The sequence below is a fragment of the Leucoraja erinacea genome, chromosome 10, assembly GCF_028641065.1.
Source record: "Leucoraja erinacea ecotype New England chromosome 10, Leri_hhj_1, whole genome shotgun sequence".
Classification (NCBI taxonomy): Eukaryota; Metazoa; Chordata; class Chondrichthyes; order Rajiformes; family Rajidae; genus Leucoraja; species Leucoraja erinaceus.
The window spans coordinates 37,532,837-37,551,218 of record NC_073386.1 but is presented as its reverse complement, the minus strand read 5'-3'; the positions used below and the strand labels follow the sequence as shown (position 1 = coordinate 37,551,218).

Sequence of the window (18,382 nt, the reverse complement as noted above, 5' to 3'; positions counted from 1 at the left end):
TATTGTTGGACATGCCTTTGATTTTATTCCAGCTTCCTTTCCTCCCTATTACTACACAAGCTGATCCTGATAGACCCCAGTCCACCTTTCACCATCAGCGTTGGCCTTTTCCAGGACCATTTGGAGTTAAACCCCATTACACCTTGGACTTGGTCCAAACATAGACAAAAGAGCTGACTTCCAAAGGAGTGGTGCAAATGAAAGCTCTTAACAGCAAGGCAAGATCTGACTGTGGAGCATCAAGGAACTCTGAGAGTCAGGGGGAATCAAGAGTGCAATTCTAAATAGGCATAAGTTCTGGCAACATAGAAAGAGTCAAACTTCCTCCCTATAAATACTACAAGAGCAGGTCAGAGTCTGTGAACCTGGACTCCCCGAGGTCTACCTTATTTCAACAAGATACAAGTCAGAACATGAAGGAATACTCTGGACCATAGTCATAGAGTTTTACAGTGTGGAAACAGGCCCTTTGGCCCAACTTGCCCACACCGGCCAACATGTCCCATCTACACTTGTCTTACCTGCCTGCTTTTGACCCATATCCCTGTAAACCTGTCCTATCCAACTTCCTTTGATGACGTCAACTTCATCCAAACTCAGTAAATCCAACATGGTCTAGAATAAAGTAAACCTTCTATCTAACACCCCACTTACTAACTCAAACATTTCTTGTCCACAAAGCACACTGCAACTTGTCAAAGCTTCTTTGAGAGCACTAGTCGATCCCTTGAACATTTAGGCCTCTACCACCTTAAAGGACAAGTGCAGCAGGTGCATGGGAACACCACCAACTCCTAGCTCCTATTAAGTCACATAATGTCACTGGGTTTAAACCTTCAAACTCCCATCCCCAGAATCGTGTACCCTCAATAGGATGACAATGATTCTTAAGACTTTAGACATTAGATACAGCGTGAAAACAGGCCCATTGGCTGCAGAGTCCCAGCCAAACAGCGATCACCCCATATACTCACACTATCCTACACACTAGGGGCAATTTACAATTTTATCAAAGCCAATTAACCAACAAACCTGTATGTCATAGAAACATAGAAAATAGGTGCACGAGTAGGCCATTCGGCCCTTCGAGCCTGCACCGCCATTCAATATGATCATGGCTGATCATCCAACTCGGTATCCTGTTCCTGCCTTCTCTCCATACCCCCTGATCCCTTTAGCCACAAGGGCCACATCTAACTCCCTCTTAAATATAGCCAATTAACTGGCCTCAACTGTCTTTGGAGTGTGGAAGGAAACCGGAGCACCCAGGGAAAACCCACGCGGTCTCTGGAAGAACATACAAACTCCATATGTGCAGCACCTGTAGTCAGAATTGAACCCAGGTCTCTGGCGCTGCAAGGCAGCAACTCTACCACTGCACATGATTACAGTCGAGCCATTCACAGTGTATAGATACATGATAAGGGAATAACATTTAGTGCAAGGTAAAGCCAGAAAATAAAATTCATAGAAAGAGATTTACAAATACATATTTGCCTTTATTTATGTGATATACGATCTCTGTATTTCTTTAAGAAATAACACCGGCATGTTTTCTTGCAGAGTATTGTGTGCACAGGACTGCTCCAGTGGTATCCAAAACCCCATCTCATCCATTGTATCCAGTCATGTGAGGTAAGTTGCTATATTTCATTACAGCCACACAGTCCCATTGCCATTCTGCTGTCTTTCCTTAAAGCTGCGCTGGCTGCGTGCCTGCCAGTGCCATCTTTTTCTTGAGTATTATCATGTACAATACTCCTTCCCTATCCCAGCAGTATGCTAAGGTGTGGTGAGTGAAGAACATGAGGGAAGATACGTCAACTCGGAGTATTGAACAAAACTAGAAATGCAATGGAATTGGAATTCTCCTGCAAGGTTAGAGACAGAAGGGACAAACTTGGACATTTATCCTACAAACTAATTACATTGGTTGGAAAATGGCTAGAGTGCAATTATTTAATTCATCTCTATTAAGCAATACAAAATATCACGCACAGTTATTTTCTATAACTTGGTGATTTGCTACAGTTTCTGCCAGTAAAATGCAAAGATTGTGTATGAAAGACAACATTTAAAATATAATCATATTGAGACACTAGGAACTGAAGATGATGGTTACCAAACAAAAACAAAGTGCTGGAGTAACTCAGAAGATCAGACAGCATCTCTGGAGGACCCAAAATGCTGACGAAAGCATGTCCTCCACATATGCTGCCTGATCCACTAGCAACGCTAGCAAAAACCTTGTGGGGTTTTTTCAGGGTAATCTGGAGTTTGATCACAATTACATTTGGTAGGTTAAAAATCTCTAATCATGTATTTTTTGGGCATTTAGGAATGGAGCTTTTGATGATTTGTGGCCTTTTCTTCCCTCTGACTGATCTGATTTCAGATCAAAGTATCAAGTAGGGATGCATATTATGATTGAATATTGTATTAAATTCCACAGCACCTTTGTGGCATCATTCTCTTCTGAGGTCCAATTTGTGATCTGTTCTTTCAATAGAATTTGGAGACAGAGTGTGTGTTTCATAAATCTTGGGTTATTAAGAGGTCTTTGGAAACTCCATTTTTAAGCACAGTGTTATATTCTCCCAGGTTTATCCCGATTCTGCAAATTATTCCTTAAATCTTTATACAATTCAGGCAATTCTTCAATCAAAGAGTTGTGTTTTGGTTACTGGGATTTCATGCAATATCAAGTGTACATCTGTTTACTCACAAATGTAGTAATTTTGCTGCGATACTTCCTGGAATCAAAGATGTTCAGGAGGAATAGAGTCATACAGCGTGGAAACAGGCCCCTCGACCCAACTTGCCCACACTGACAAAGATGTTCCACCTGCTTACGCTTGACCCATATTCCTGTGCATGTACCTGTCTAATTGTTTCTTAAACATTGCAATAGTCTCTGCCTCAACTACTTCATCTGGCAGCTCATTCCTTATACCCACCACTCTTTGTGTGAAATACTCATGGATTGGTGGCAACTTCTAGGATATCAGCACATGCAGTAAAGTGAAGCCCAATATCAATCAGCAGAAGTATTTCAGTGTACCATAAAAAGTATTTTTCATTTTGCGAAGGTCATTCCACTCCATCTCAACTCTTCTGCGGCTTGACGAAAGCTTGTTTTCAGCTTTGGCACAGACTATGTTGAATTGCTACTGCTTCTGTTCTCCTGTGTTTTCTATTCTGCTAGTTTCTTGAATCTTCCAGGAAATCTTCGCAAAGACAGTAATCAGATTCACGTGGGCCAATGTGCAGCCATAGCCCAGTTGTATTGCCTTCAGTTTCCAGGAATAATAATTGCAATTACCATTAGCTGATGTGAGTTGAACACGGCAGCTTGGATGAATGGAAGATTCACCTACTTTTGTTGCTTGAGAATTAATTGTTTTGTTATCTCTCCCAAACCAAACAGAATGAAATTGGCCTCGCTCTTCTCTGAGCAGGGTCAAGTGACAATTTGGGACAGAGTCAAAGAACGTTGTCAGGTTGGAAAAAGTCAGGGAAGATATACAAGGATGTTGCCGGGACTTGAGGGTCTGAGCTATATGTTGAATGTCGTAAAAGTTAGCGAGGTTTAAAAATCTTAAAAGCCGCACGTGTGCAGATCGATCTTTTCTCCTACCAGTCAGCGCCGCGCGGATTAGTTCTTCCCCTGTAACTCCCAGAGACGGTCCGCCCCTTCCTGCACCATCGCATCTTTACTGGAGCTGAGGGTGGCCGGCGGAGGTTTCCAACCGGACTTTCGGAGCGACCCGAAGCAGCCCAGCCCCAAGCAGTAGCCCAGCCCCAAGCAGCAGCCCAGCGTCGGAGACTCGACCCAGCCCAGCCCAGCTTGGGAGACCCAGCCCAACCCAGAATCGGAGAAGTCGCCGATTTTGCCAAGGAGAACGGCCAGCGCCCAGTGCCCGCTGTGAGTCCCCATCGCACCGCCAATTTCAGCCACTACCCCTCTGTGCCCCCTCGCTGGTTCCTGCTCTCTCCCCCTTGATGCCCCCCTCTCCCCCATGGCTTTTCCCCAGTCCTTTCTCCGAGCTCACTCCCCCCTGCACACACACCCCTCCCCCCCCCCCCCCCCCACAACCCCCCACCCACACCGCTGCCCAATCACCCCCCCTCGCGCGCACACACCCCCCCGCTCCCACAACCCCCCGTCTCCCCGTACACACCCACACGCTCCCCCCCCACACCCCTGCACACACCCCACTGCCCACCCCCCCCCCACACACACACCCCCACCCCTCTCCCACACACCACACACCCCCCACACACCACCCCCCCCCACACACACCCCCACACCCCCCCACATCCCTACTACCCCCCCCTTCCACACCCCTCCCACCCACATACACACCTCCCCCACACCCTCCCCGCTACACATCCCCCCCCCCACACACCCCATCTCCCACATCACCCTCTCCCCCCTTCCTACACCTCCACATCCACGCACACCCCTTCTCCCCTCCCACCCCACACCCTCCCCCCACTGCACACCCCACTTCCCTCCCCCCTTCCCCTCCTCTCCTCCCACACATGAAGAGGAGGGGGAGGGAGTGCTCGGGGATGAGGGGAAACGAGCCGCGCCTGCGCAGTTAGGGGCTATGGGTGAGTGGTGGAATATTGCTTTGGGGAATGGGTTGCGTTGGGGGACCAGGCCTCCTGTGTGAATGGGACCCAACGGGTCCCGCTCAGTCTAGTCTCTATATTAAAAACATTCATTTAATGGTTGCCTCCAATATAAACTGAGATTTAAGCCAGCTAAGCAACACTTTTGTAAGCTAAGAGCCAAGTGAAGTCAAATAAATTGAGTAACCTTCAAGATTTATGTAAGGGAAGATTGCAGAGGTGGATCAGTGATTGAAATTGTGGTTTAGTTTAGTTAATGTCATGTGAACGGAGGTACAGTAAAAACATGCTATCCAGTCAGCAGAAAGAAAGGTTGGTGTGCAGCTGCTGACGTCACACCCAGTACAGCCAACAGGAAGTTCTGGACAATTGTTTTTCTCTCTATGTGACTTTTGTTGTTAACAGTTCATCGCAGACAGGAGACAAGAAGTTGTCAGTGCCTCATATCGCTGTTCAGATGTTTTAGTTTAGTTGGAGATACAGCGTGGAAACAGGCCCTTTGGCCCACCAAGTGCCTGCCAACCAGTGAGCCCTATGCACTAGTACTGTCCTACATACCAGGGAAATTTTACTTTTTTTTTTACCAAACGCAATTAACCTATAAACCTGTACATCTTTGGGGGATACTCCCAGAAAAATACCCACGCGCTCACAAAGACAATGTATAAACTCCGTACAGACAACACCCACAGTCGGGATCGAACCCGTCTCTGGTGCTGTAAGGCAGCAGCTCTTCCACTGCTCCACTGTGCCAACTGTGCACTTGGTCAGGCTCCGGGAATTTATCCCCCTTGATGCACTTTTAAAATGGCAACACCACCTATGTGGTAATGTGTATAGTCTAACACATCACAATTTATATTAAAGTTGCTTTAACTCATATAAGTAAATTTTAAAAAGTCATAACTAAATTAAATAACTAACTGACAAAGTAAATAACTTGCCTGCTTCCTCGTGATCTTCAGGCTGGGAATCTTCAAGTGAATCAATAGTTCCATACACTAATCCTAGAGCAGGAGTACAGGGTATATGGAACGAGCTGCCAGAGGAGATAATTGAGGCAGGTATTACAACAGCATTTTAGTTTAGTTTAGAGATACAGTGTAGAAGCAGGCCCTTCAGCCCACCGAGTCCATGCCGACCATTGATCAGACGACTCTGGACTGGCACTTAAATAGCCGATGCAACAGAGACTATGGAACCAAGTGCTAGTAAAAGGGATCAGTATTTAATTTAATTTGGAGATACAGCTCCAAAACATTATTTCGGCCCACCAAGTCCGCATCAACCATCGATCACCCCTGCAATAATCTATGTTGATTTATTGAACTCAAAGGTCTTGTGTGCTTGGACTTCAGTTTCTGAGGCAATGTGATTGTGACCATTAATTTCTAGTAGTTCAGGAGCACCACCAGCAGATTCATTATGGTACTGCAATTCTGGCTACATTGGCTCTTGGAGTACCTTGGTTCAATGTGCCATACCCTTCTGCCATCCTTGTTTCTTTAGGGCAAGCACCTGTGAGCTCTGTGATCAAATAATATTGTAGGCTTTGCTCAAAGGTCTAGTGTGTATATTGGATTTGAAAAAAAAAATAATTAGCATGCTCAATGGGAGGTGTGAAAGAAAGAAGCGTGGATTGTAGGCAGGAAATAAAATTCTGCAGAAGCTGGAAGTCTGAAATAAAACTTGACACTGGAGATACTTGGCAAATCAGGCAGCAGCTGTGGAGAGAGAAACAGAGTCAATGCCCAGGCAGAAGACCCTTCATCAGAACTGGGGTCAAGATAGAATCCCTATGTTTTTTACATTGCAAAGAAGGGGGAATGATAAAGAGAATGTCTGTGCTGTGTTTGAAGGCAAGTGAATTATATAAATAGTGGAGGTGCTGGGACTGTGAGCTCATGAACAGAAAAACAAACAGTGCTGGGACTGTGAACTCACGAACACTGGAGTTTCTGGAAATCTGAAACAAAAGCAGATGTTGGAAATACACAGCAGGTCACACGGATTCTGCAGAGAGAGAAAAACAATGTTAAGCTTACAGAGGTGCACTTAGACTAAGTTTCCAGCATTCAACCAGTGGACCGATGTTAGAGGCAGTGCAATCTGGAGAATGTGAGGGGTTGGACAAACAAGACAAAGGATGAAAAGATAAATGTTAGGATACATAGAGTTGTAGAGGAAGAGAATGCTTCCATAGATCTCAGAACATAGCATGCAGATAACGAGGTTAAGCTGGAATAGGATATATTTGCATTTATTATCTGAGCCATAGAATATTCATATCGGAATGCATAAAAAAGCTCTATCTTCCAGTCTCAAGAAAGGTTCTAACCCGAAATATTCCAGAGATGCTGCCTGACCCACTGAGTTACTCCAGCATTTTGGTCTATCTTGGATGTAAACCAGCATGTGCAATTCCTTGCTACGTATAAAATACCATTTAGGCTGCAATTAGAATACTGTGTGCAATTCGGTGACTGTACTCCAGGGAGTATTGTGGAGTACAAACCACAGGTATAGTTGTTTAACATTGTGGGCTGAAGGTCCGTTCCTGTGCTGTACTCTTCTAGTTATGTGACAGCACTACATGGGTCTAGTCAAGTCTCATCACCATGGGCTGATTTAGATTAATACAGCATGGAAACAGACCTTTCAGCCCTAAGAGTCTGCACCATTCAAGTAATGATTTATACCAATCCTATTGATGTATTTTTCCCATATTCCTATCAACTTTCTCCAGATTTAACCTCTCATCTGGCGGAAGAACAGTGGCCAATCAGTGACCGAATTCTGCTCAAGTTCATGTCATAGGAGCAGAATTAGGCCATTCAGCCCATCAAGTTTAATCCCCCATTCAATCATGGCTGATCTATCATTCCCTCCCAACCCCATTCTCCTGCCTTCTCCTCATAATGTTTGACACCCGTATTAATCAAGAACCTGTCAATCTACGCTTTAAAAACACCAATGACGGCCTCTACAGCCGTCTGTGGCAATGAATTCCACAGATTCACCACCCTCTAGCTAATGAAATTCCTCCTCATCTCCTTTCTAAAGGTATGTCCTTTCATTCTGAGGTCTGTTATTCTGAGATATCAACTTTATGTACAGTTGGATGCAGAACTGTTATGAGGGCAGATTGATTTTACTGGACTGCCTTCTTTAGATCAAAGGAAACTGAGGCAGATTTAATTGCAATGTGTATTGTGAGATCTATTCATGGTCTACAGGTTAAAACTATTTCCCTTGATGGAGATGAGAATAATTGGGGGGCATAGATTTAAGTTAATTTCGGAAAGATTAGAGGTGTGTTGCAAAATTGTTTTCTTTTGTGAGGGTTTAGGACTTGCTGTCTGAAAGGCAAAATCCATCACAATATGTAAAAAGCGCCTGGGCTCCTGAAGAATCATGAACTGTAGGGCTGTGCACCAAGAGGTGGGAAGTGAAAATAGCGAACTACAAACTGCAGGAGGATCTTAGCAAGTGCAGCAAATTTCCATGACATGAATTGAACATTACCCCACAGGGAATTGGGGATTATTACTTGTATTACACAGGCCAAAATGGTTACAATGCAATTTTGATGATTTGAAGAAAGTTTAACAGTTTACTTGGAAATTGACAAAACATAGTTCTCGGGAAGTGGGGGGGGGGGGGTAAACAATGTTGGAAGAAATACCTTTTTACATGTAATCTCCCGACAGTAATCAGACACCATAATCTGCCAATTTCTCCTGGCCATTGAAATGGACAAGAAATCACTATGTAACATAAAGACCAGTATTTGTAGCTTGTAGTAACTAAAATTAAAAATTCTAATTATTAGATTTATTTATTTCTGAAAATCCTGATGCAAAAAATATCTTTATTTTCTTTATATTAGAGAACATGAAATATTCGAATCCTTAATGGGCCTGTCCCACAGGCGATTTTTCAGGCGACTGCTAGCGACTGTCAAGTTGCCAGCAGTCGCCTGAAAAACCAGCAACTGGAACGGCAGAGTGAAAAACACACACACGCGCACACACACACACGCACACGCACACGCACACGCACACGCACACGCACACACACACACACACACACACGTGTCCCTAGTGTATAGGATCGTGCTGGTGTATGGGGTGATCGAAGGTCGGCACAGACTCAGTGGGCTGCAGGGCCTGTTTCCGCACTGTATCTCTAAACTAAACTAAGTCCGTACAATGGTGAGAGTGAGAATGTGGTGCATATTTTAATATCAATCCGTTTTTAATTTGTGAGGTGAATACTAGTGATGGGAAACTTTAATGATACGGAGAGGCCAAGCCTTTTCGTCCTGAAGGAAAGAAATAGACTGAGTGGAGAGTCTACATAGAGCAGTACAGCACACGAACAGGCTCTTTGGCCCACAATGTTTGTGCCAAGCATGATGCCCAGTTTAACTGATCTCATCTGCCTGGACATGATCCATCATCTTCTATTCCCTGTCTATCTAAAGCCCTCTTAAACAGCACTATCGTATCTGCCTCCTCCACCTCCACCACCCCTAACAGTGTGTTCTATACCACCACCAGTCTCTGGTGTAAAAAATACTTACCCCACACATCTCTATTAAACTTTCTCCTCTCACCGTAAGTTTACGATGAACGTTGCTGATTTTAAAACCATAATGCAGAGAATTGGGCACGTCCGTGCTTTTACAGCACCAGCGATCCGGATGCGATCCAGAGTATGGGTGCTGTTTGCATGGAGTTTGTGTATTCTCCCTGTGACTGCCTGGGTTTCCTCTGGGTGCTCCAGTTTCCTCCCACATCCCAAAGATGTGCAGGTCAATTGGCTTCTGTAAATTGCCTCTGGTGTGTAGGATAGAACTTGTATAATGGGTGACCATTGGTTGGTGCAGGCATGGTGGGCTGAAGGGCCTGTTTCCAAGCTGTTACTCTAAACCCTAGATTAAACTCTAAATTGTTGGAACAGGCAGTGATGGATGCTCAGACCACATTGGGTTCTAAGGAAAGAATGGGTCAACGTTTGGAAGAGAAGGCAGTACCAAGTTGTGAAGGGAACTCACCAGGGGAGATCAGTGCTTTGTTCCTGGCAAGGACCATGGGTCTGAACCAACTTGTTGGCATCTGTATTTGTGTAAACTGAATAACAAAATGGCAACAAACTGCAGCATTTTAACAGCAATAGAGAGGAGTTATGTTGATGATGTGTTGGGGATAAGATAATGATCTTCATGAAGGAAAGTGGGCAAGAATTTGTCACAGTTTGGGTGATCAGAGAAATGCAATAAATTTAATATCGGTTAAAATATTGTATAAAGGTATTGAATCTCAACTGAATTTTTTGGAATTAAAATTTGGGGGGAGTGCAAAAGGACTAAGAGGAAGACACTCCTGATAAATAAAACTCCTTGTAACTTAGAGAACATAGGACAATAAGACTTCAAAGACAATTTCGCTGATGGCATTGATAACAAATAAATCTCTCCCAAATGGAAACAAAAAAAGGCACAAAGTGCTGGAGTAACTCAACGAGTCTTCAGAAGTGTCCCAACCTGAAACGTCACCTATTCATGTAAGTAAAAGGTCTACTTCCCACAGCCTATACTTCAGCTTCATGTCAGCATATTCACTACATTATCTTTACAGGCTCCCAACACATCAACTTTAAAATTCTCATCCTCATAGAGATTATGCAGCAGAGAAACAAACTTTAGGGACCAACCAGGTCCACTCCAACTATCAACTGCTCATTTATTCTATATATATATATTAATCCCATTTGTAAACCAATTATCTCCCAGCCTGGGCGATTGTTTCACTGAACCCCTTCACTCAATCCGCCTCGACCTAAGCAATCCTGGGGCTCTTACACTGTCAGAGTGAGGCCCGATGCAAATTGGAGGAACAGCATGTCATATTTCACTTTCAGTTTACAGCCCAGCAGCATGAATATTGATTTATTTAACTTCATGTAATGCTTGCATTTCCTCTCTCTCCGTCCCCCCACGCTGGTCCTTTTGCAAATTTCACCATTTGTATTCCTTCGTTATCACCTCATCACCTGCCAACAATGGACCGTTGCGGGTTCCACCTTTACTGAGTCATCGATGCAGGCTCTGCTTTGTTCTGCACCTTCCCATACCTGCATTGTCCCCTTCCCTGACTCTGAGTCTGACGAAGGGTCTCAACCCGAAACATCACCTACTCTTTTTTTCCAAAGATGCTGCCTGATCCACTGAGTTACTCCAACACATTGTATCTTCTTTTGTAAACTCCAGCATTTTGTGTCTGCATTTGTAAACTAGCATCTGCGGTTTCTTGTATCTACATCTCCCAAATGGATCTGTCCAGCAAGTGTCAGGTGAGGATATACCAACAGACTTATCCATCAATGTTCACTCTGTGCAGTGTGGATGCAGTTAGACAGGGATGGACTTTATCCCAATCTCCATCATCCCTTTGCAGTTGCTGTTGTGAGTGCCTTTTAATGGTATTGCTACCTTAAGTCAAAAGCCACCTTAGACCATGCCTCTAAAACTCCGACCTCTACCAGGTATAATAACAAGGAGTGAAGGTTCACCGGACACTATTTAGTCCCACTCCAAGTGCACAGAATAAACATTTTGGGCAAGTGTTGAGATGCTGAAGCAAAGCAAGAATTTCATTGTCCTATCAGGGACACATGACAATAAACTCACTTGAACTTGAACTTCTTTGTCATTTGTTTTACCTCTTTCACAATGATTCAAGAAGGTGAAAATAGGTGAAAGAGCCATCGAGTCTGTTCCTTCATTCATCAAGGTGGGGAACAATCTCCTATCCATCTCATTACATTGCTCCCAATCCTATGTGCTCTAACCTGATTGATCAACCTTCTTTGTGGAATCTGATCAAAATTCTTCTCACAATTGGATCAGCTGCTCTCAGTTCAAAAACAACTTGGGATGAGCAATCAATATTGATCTTGCCAGCAGCGCCCAAATCCTGAAAATCTGTTTTTTTTTTAATAGAACACTCTCAGAATTTGGGAATAATACCAGCCATTCTTCAGAGAAGTGTAATTTTTTAGCTGTGCCATTCCCCAAGTGAGGAAGTAGAAAGTACAGCCAAGATATTACAAACTTGTGAAATAAGGGGACACTTCAAACTTTCAGTGTAATAAATATTTCTGACCTTTCAGATCCTGTTCCTCACCCTGCAGTTTTAAAACCCCATTTTTTTTCTCTCAAAAGTGGTGCCAAATTCTTTCAGTTGATTTAGGATGTTTGATTTATTTTCAATGCTTGTTTACAACTTATAGTAGACAGGAGTTTGGAGGGCAACAGAGCGGGACAAGTGGCATGCGTTATGTAACACATTGGTAATTAAAAGGTGAGCAGAGCGTGCATAAATAACAAATGTTAATTTTCACAAATTTCTCTAATAGAATCTAAAATTCTGGCCATTTTCAGCATTATTCTGAATACTGAAAGTAAAATTCCCACCACACTCCCCACTGCCAGTTACTTTATTGGGGTGTGCAGATAATTCATGTCCTTACATTGGCATTGGGATCGCCTGGATCGGGCGTGAACGAGCGCATGGACCAGACATAGAAACATAGAAATTAGGTGCAGGAGTAGGCCATTCGGCCCGTTTGAGCCTGCACCGCCATTCAATATGATCATGGCTGATCATCCAACTCAGTATCCCGTACCTGCCTTCTCTCTATACCCTCTGATCCCCTTGGCCACAAGGGCCACATCTAACTCCCTCTTAAATATAGCCAATGAACTGGCCTCAACTACCCTCTGTGGCAGAGAGTTCCAGAGATTCACCACTCTCTGTGTGAAAAAAGTTCTCCTCATCTCGGTTTTAAAGGATTTCCCCCTTATCCTTAAGCTGTGACCCCTTGTCCTGGACTTCCCCGACATCGGGAACAATCTTCCTGCATCTAGCCTGTCCAACCCCTTAAGAAATTTGTAAGTTTCTATAAGATCCCCTCTCAATCTCCTAAATTCTAGAGAGTATAAACCAAGTCTATCCAGTCTTTCTTCATAAGACAGTCCTGACATCCCAGGAATCAGTCTGGTGAACCTTCTCTGCACTCCCTCTATGGCAATAATGTCCTTCCTCAGATTTGGAGACCAAAACTGTACGCAATACTCCAGGTGTGGTCTCACCAAGACCCTGTACAACTGCAGTAGAACCTCCCTGCTCCTATACGCAAATCCTTTTGCTATGAAAGCCAACATACCATTCGCTTTCTTTACTGCCTGCTGCACCTGCATGCCTACCTTCAATGATTGGTGTACCATGACACCCAGGTCTCGCTGCATCTCCCCCTTTCCCAATCGGCCACCAATTAGATAATAGTCTGCTTTCCCGTTTTTGCAACCAAAATGGATAACCTCACATTTATCCACATTATACTGCATCTGCCAAACATCTGCCCACTCACCCAGCCTATCCAAGTCACCTTGCAGTCTCCTAGCATCCTCCTCACAGCTAACACTGCCCCCCAACTTAGTGTCATCCGCAAACTTGGAGATATTGCCTTCAATTCCCTCATCCAGATCATTAATATATATTATAAATAGCTGGGGTCCCAGCACTGAGCCTTGCGGTACCCCACTAGTCACTGCCTGCTATTGTGAAAAGGACCCGTTTACTCCTACTCTTTGCTTCCTGTTTGCCAGCCAGTTCTCTATCCACATCAATACTGAACCCCCAATGCCGTGTGCTTTAAGTTTGTATACTAATCTCTTATGTGGGACCTTGTCGAAAGCCTTCTGGAAGTCCAGATACACCACATCCACTGGTTCTCCCCTATCCACGCTACTAGTTACATCCTCGAAAAATTCTATAAGATTCGTCAGACATGATTTACCTTTCGTAAATCCATGTGCTTAGGTGTGGCAATACTTTACTGAACTGTATGCAACAAAAACAAATTTCACTGTACTTCTATACATGTGACAATAAGTAACCATTGGACCATTGACTAGCATTAGTCTGCATTATTGGTTTCAAGCATGAGAATCCAATCTTCAATTAATGCATTTTCAGTAGCTTCCCATTATATGTTTCCCCAGCTCTGGCTTTCTGAGCCAATGTTTTGTTGTCCTTTCCTTTACTGTGTAGATATAGAGTTTCCAACCCTACATCCACTTCACCCCCGTGATGAACTGTTTCCAACTTGCCTTTCCACAGTTTGTCCACAGCCTTCCTACCACTAAAACTCTCAACATTGTCTGCTGTCCCCAGTCACAACCACTTCAATGCCATCCTGGCCGACTTCCCATTTCATATCCTCCAAACAATAGAAGTAATGGAAAATGGGCGATCATTATCCCAGCTGGCAACAATGACTGCTCATCCAGTACTCTTGTTCCTGCTGATCCACATTTGCTTTCAATAAAACAAATGGCTTGATTTTAAAATTCTCGTTCTTCTTATCAATCCCTCTGTGGCCTCTCAGTAAACAGCCATAACATTTTGGGTATTCTACGGTCCAGATTTTTCCAATTCTATCATCATCCCATTGTTGACAATGTTCATTCAGGTCTAGAACCTCATTGCTAAATCTTTCTTACATTTTTTTTATAAGAACATTTCTGTCGCTTTGACCAACTTTTACTTTTCCTCCTTAATATTTCCTCCTTTTGCTTGGCGTTGCGATTTCACCAGTTATTCTCCTATTGCATGCCTTGGGCTGCTTAAAGGCAGGATATGAATGCAGTCATTGATGACCCATGAACTTGTGTGTTTAGCAATGGACAGCGTACAGCAGAGAGGCCAACATTGTCCATGCTTAAGCCAGATAGAGAGAGAGAGAGAGAGAGACAGTGAGAGAGAGATTTGAACAAGGCTAGGATGAGTCTTTGTGCTGTTATCAGGCAACTGAACCATTTTATCATCGACTGGAGAGCAGCCTTGAGCTACTATCTACCTATCTTTAATGGACTTTATCTTGTACTAAATGTTATTCACCTTATTCCCTTTATCGTGTATCTGTGCACCATGGATGGCTCAATTGTAATCATGTATTGTATTTTCTCTGACTAGTTAGCAGGCAACAAAAGCCTTTCACTGTACCACGGCACACGTGACTATAAATTAAACTAAATTAAACTATAGGGAGTCGGTGTACAGGTAACGGAGCAGGGAGAACACCAGGAGCACCAGAGGCTTCTCTTTCACTGCTAACCTTTGGAACTGATCAGCAAAACAAGATTTAAACCGCTCTGGCATTGGGACCAAATCCAAGCCTTTGAAGTTTCAACAAAGAATTCTATCATCAACAGCGTCTAGAGATATTTATTTGGTGCAGTAATATTACAACCACATCTCTGCAAAATAGTGTCAAAACATTTTTAGAGATCGAGGGGAATCTTAGTCCAGACTCTTTGGGCTAAAGTCATAGCTTCATCAGCAGGAACCTATTAAGAACCCGAATTAAAAGGAATTAAATGGCAAAAGTGAAAGAATTTATATTTTTGGCAGGCAGGATTGAGTCTTTTAAAGAAAGTACCAATGATCAGTTTACCACCTTTTATCAGAAGATAGACACAAAAATCTGTGTTAACTCAGCGGGACAGCATCTCTGGAGAGAAGGAATAGGTGATGTTTCATGTCGCGACCCTTCTTCGGAGATGCTGCCTGTCCCGCCTGAGTTACTGCAGCTTTTTGTGTCTATTTTCGGTTTAAACCAGCATCTGCAGTTCCTTCCTACACCTTTTATCAGTTATTTTGTAAAAGCCACTTGAAAGCAACCTCAGTCAATGGTTGAATTTTTCACTTTTAATCGGAAGGAAAGATCCTGCAGAAGCTGGAAACCTGAGATACAATAGAAAACACTAGAGATAGAGGTAGGCCAAGGGACATTTTCATTACTGGTCTCAAAATTAGTTGAAATTGAAACTGGTCTGTAGAATGAGTTGAAATTGATCCTACTTGGTACTGGCTCGGGAGCAGCTAGTTAGGTAGTAAGTGAAATGAGGAAAAGTCAAGCAGTTCCAGTATGTACGCTGCAAATCTGAATGATGGAGCTCACATCTGGTGGTTTAATCTGAGTCTACCTGACATGCAAGTTGTTGTGAATAGAACTTGCTTAGAGATGCCAGCATTTTTCATTCAATTGCTGCAGTTTCTTAATGTGGGCTCTGCAGCATTCTGTTCAAAGCCCCTCTGCTCTGCCTGATCTTGCTGAAGGTGATGACTCCAAGCTGCACCTACTGAGACCAGCAGCAAAACTTGAACCTGCTGCAAATCCCCAGCAGTTTTGCTGAAGAATTTGCCTGCTGAATCCCAGCAAATTAAACCTGTCAGACACAGCAGTCCCATTATATACTCTATTAGATCACCCCTGTGCTCCAAGGAATAAAGTCCTAACCAGCCAACCTCTCCCTTCAGCTCAGGCCCTCAAGTCCTAGCACCATCCTTGTAAATCTTGGCTGCACTCATTTTATAACATCTTTTCTATAAATTTGCTGACACTTTGGGTCAGAAAGCATTGATTACAAGGATGTCAATTTAAAAATAGTCCCTGGTTAGTGGCACTGATTGACATTGACTTGGAACTGATATTTAACAGTATGTGTAACTCCATACTTTTTTAACAATTTTTTTCTCATTTTCAACATTTGCTATTGTAATGAATGTGAATTCATTCCTGGTCATATCTTCACAAAATGCTTTCCATAAATACAGGACGTGTCACATTTCTTGAGAATACTATGTTTTATTTTTAAGATTGTAGAGGGGCAATTAAGAATTCAATGTTTAGACTTGCAAGTAGTGAATCTCGGTAAGGATAGATGATTTCCTTCTTAAAGACATTAGTGAACCAGAATGGTTTAAGGTGAATTTAAGAGTTTTCTAGTCAGTATAATTGTGTCCAAAATATGTGCCTAAATATGCACAAAGGAGATATACCACAGAGCTTCGGAAACATTTAAATTAATGTTAATATGTTATTTCAAATTCCAAATATCAGCAGGTTTTGGGTTCCTGATTTGAGAATTAGAAATTATCGACTCAAACTGATAGAAAAAATACTTAGAAGGCAGAAAACATTTTATTACATTCTTTGCAAGTTAAGCGAGGATAGTGTTCTCAATACTGGAAAGCTGTGGAAGTTATTCATGTATTCTGGATTTAAGCATTTTGCTGTTTGATATCTTTCCATTTTGGAGATAATAATTAATCTGCACCATATTTCAGCATTAAAATAATTTTGCATGTCCTCATAAAATTGTTTGAGAAAGGTCGAAAGAGATCCTTGTATTGCATTGTATCATTTAATGCTCTGTTTCAGAAATGGAACATATCAGTAAAAACTCAAGATTATTTCCTCACACAGTTGATACCTCCTCATCAGCCAATCACTACAGGTGCATGTGTACTAACACCATGAGCATTCTTCCAACTACCGGAAAATGGTGTTCACATGAATTGCTTTTCCTGAAGACAGGGACTACTTGCATTCTGGGAAAGCACGCATGGTGCGGACCAAGACATTGCCCAAGAGAGTGCAGATAGATCTACGCGAAGCACAATGAACGTTGCACAACTCCAATATTGTGTTACTTTTGCAGAGAATTTGTAGGAGTGTAGGATTTGAATGCTGCAGCATTAGAAATAGAAGCAGACCATCTAGTCCCTTGTACCTGCTCCACTATTCAATAAGATTATAAAAAGGGACTAGGGTCTGTGTGTGATGTTCTACAATTTCTTGTCGTCTTGGCGCAAGTTTTGGTGCTACTCGAAAAATATAAATGTTCTTCATATTCTACTGCAACATTGTTTTCCTGCATTAGTCCCATATCCTCTAATTTCCTTAGTATTCAGAAATCGGCTGGTCTACAGCTACCGAGCCTACATAGACTTCTGGGATAGAAAATTGCAAAGATTTACTGCCCTATTGGTGTAAAATGTTATCCTCTTTTCAGTCCTGAATAGTCAATCTCTTATTTCTTATTAACCCGTCTGAAGAAGGGTTTCGGCCCGAAACGTTGCCTATTTCCTTCGCTCCATAGATGCTGCTGCACCCGCTGAGTTTCTCCAGCTTTTCTGTGTAACCTCTTATTTTAAGACACCTGGTTCTAGACACCCAGGCCAAGACATTAAAAGATGCTGGAAGGTCATTTCTCCACTGTGAGCTTGCTCAGAGTGAGCTGTGATTGTATGCAGGTTTAATGTGCGGCTAATCCTTTACATGAACCTGCTTCTGAGCTTTCACAGTTTGTAAAAGCTGCTTTTCCCGGAGTGTGCAATGCTTCTCATTTTACAGACCAATATGGGTGTGAAATCCCACAGGTGACCAATTAAAGGTTTACACTGCTGCTGATGACAGAAAGTCAGGTGAACGTTAAAATATTGTCCAAACCTTAGGAAGTGATGTCTGTGTCCGACAAGAGAAATGGGTGCAAAATTATTTAATTTTGTGTTGATGTGATTTTGTGAACCAAGTAACACCGTCTTTTGGCATTGTGTGAATTAATTCCTATTCCAGAATGATCTGTTGCTTTACTGGCCAATATTCCTCCTTCAGCATTTGCCATCCATACTGGTTCACCTTTGCATTCATAGTACCAGGAATTGCAATGCAATTCATTGCATGCAGAGTCCCTTCCCCAGACAGACAAACATGAATTAAAAAAAATGGAAATCTTACTTTTTTCACTCTTTTGTTCATATAAGGTAAATGCCAACTCTTTAATGGCCCCTGACTGCTTTACTACATCAGTTCATAACAGTGTGATACT

At 42.8% G+C, this 18,382-nt stretch overlaps 1 protein-coding gene across 1 annotated transcript in view; it reads left to right on the top strand.

The window, feature by feature from the left end:
* Positions 1–18,382, top strand: part of LOC129701031 (pappalysin-2-like) — a 261,112-nt gene that overhangs the window by 205,720 nt on the left and 37,010 nt on the right. The window contains exon 20 of the mRNA XM_055641962.1: positions 1,564–1,635. Coding sequence (XP_055497937.1) covers positions 1,564–1,635 — 72 coding nt within the window. The remainder of the gene's footprint in view (positions 1–1,563; positions 1,636–18,382) is intronic.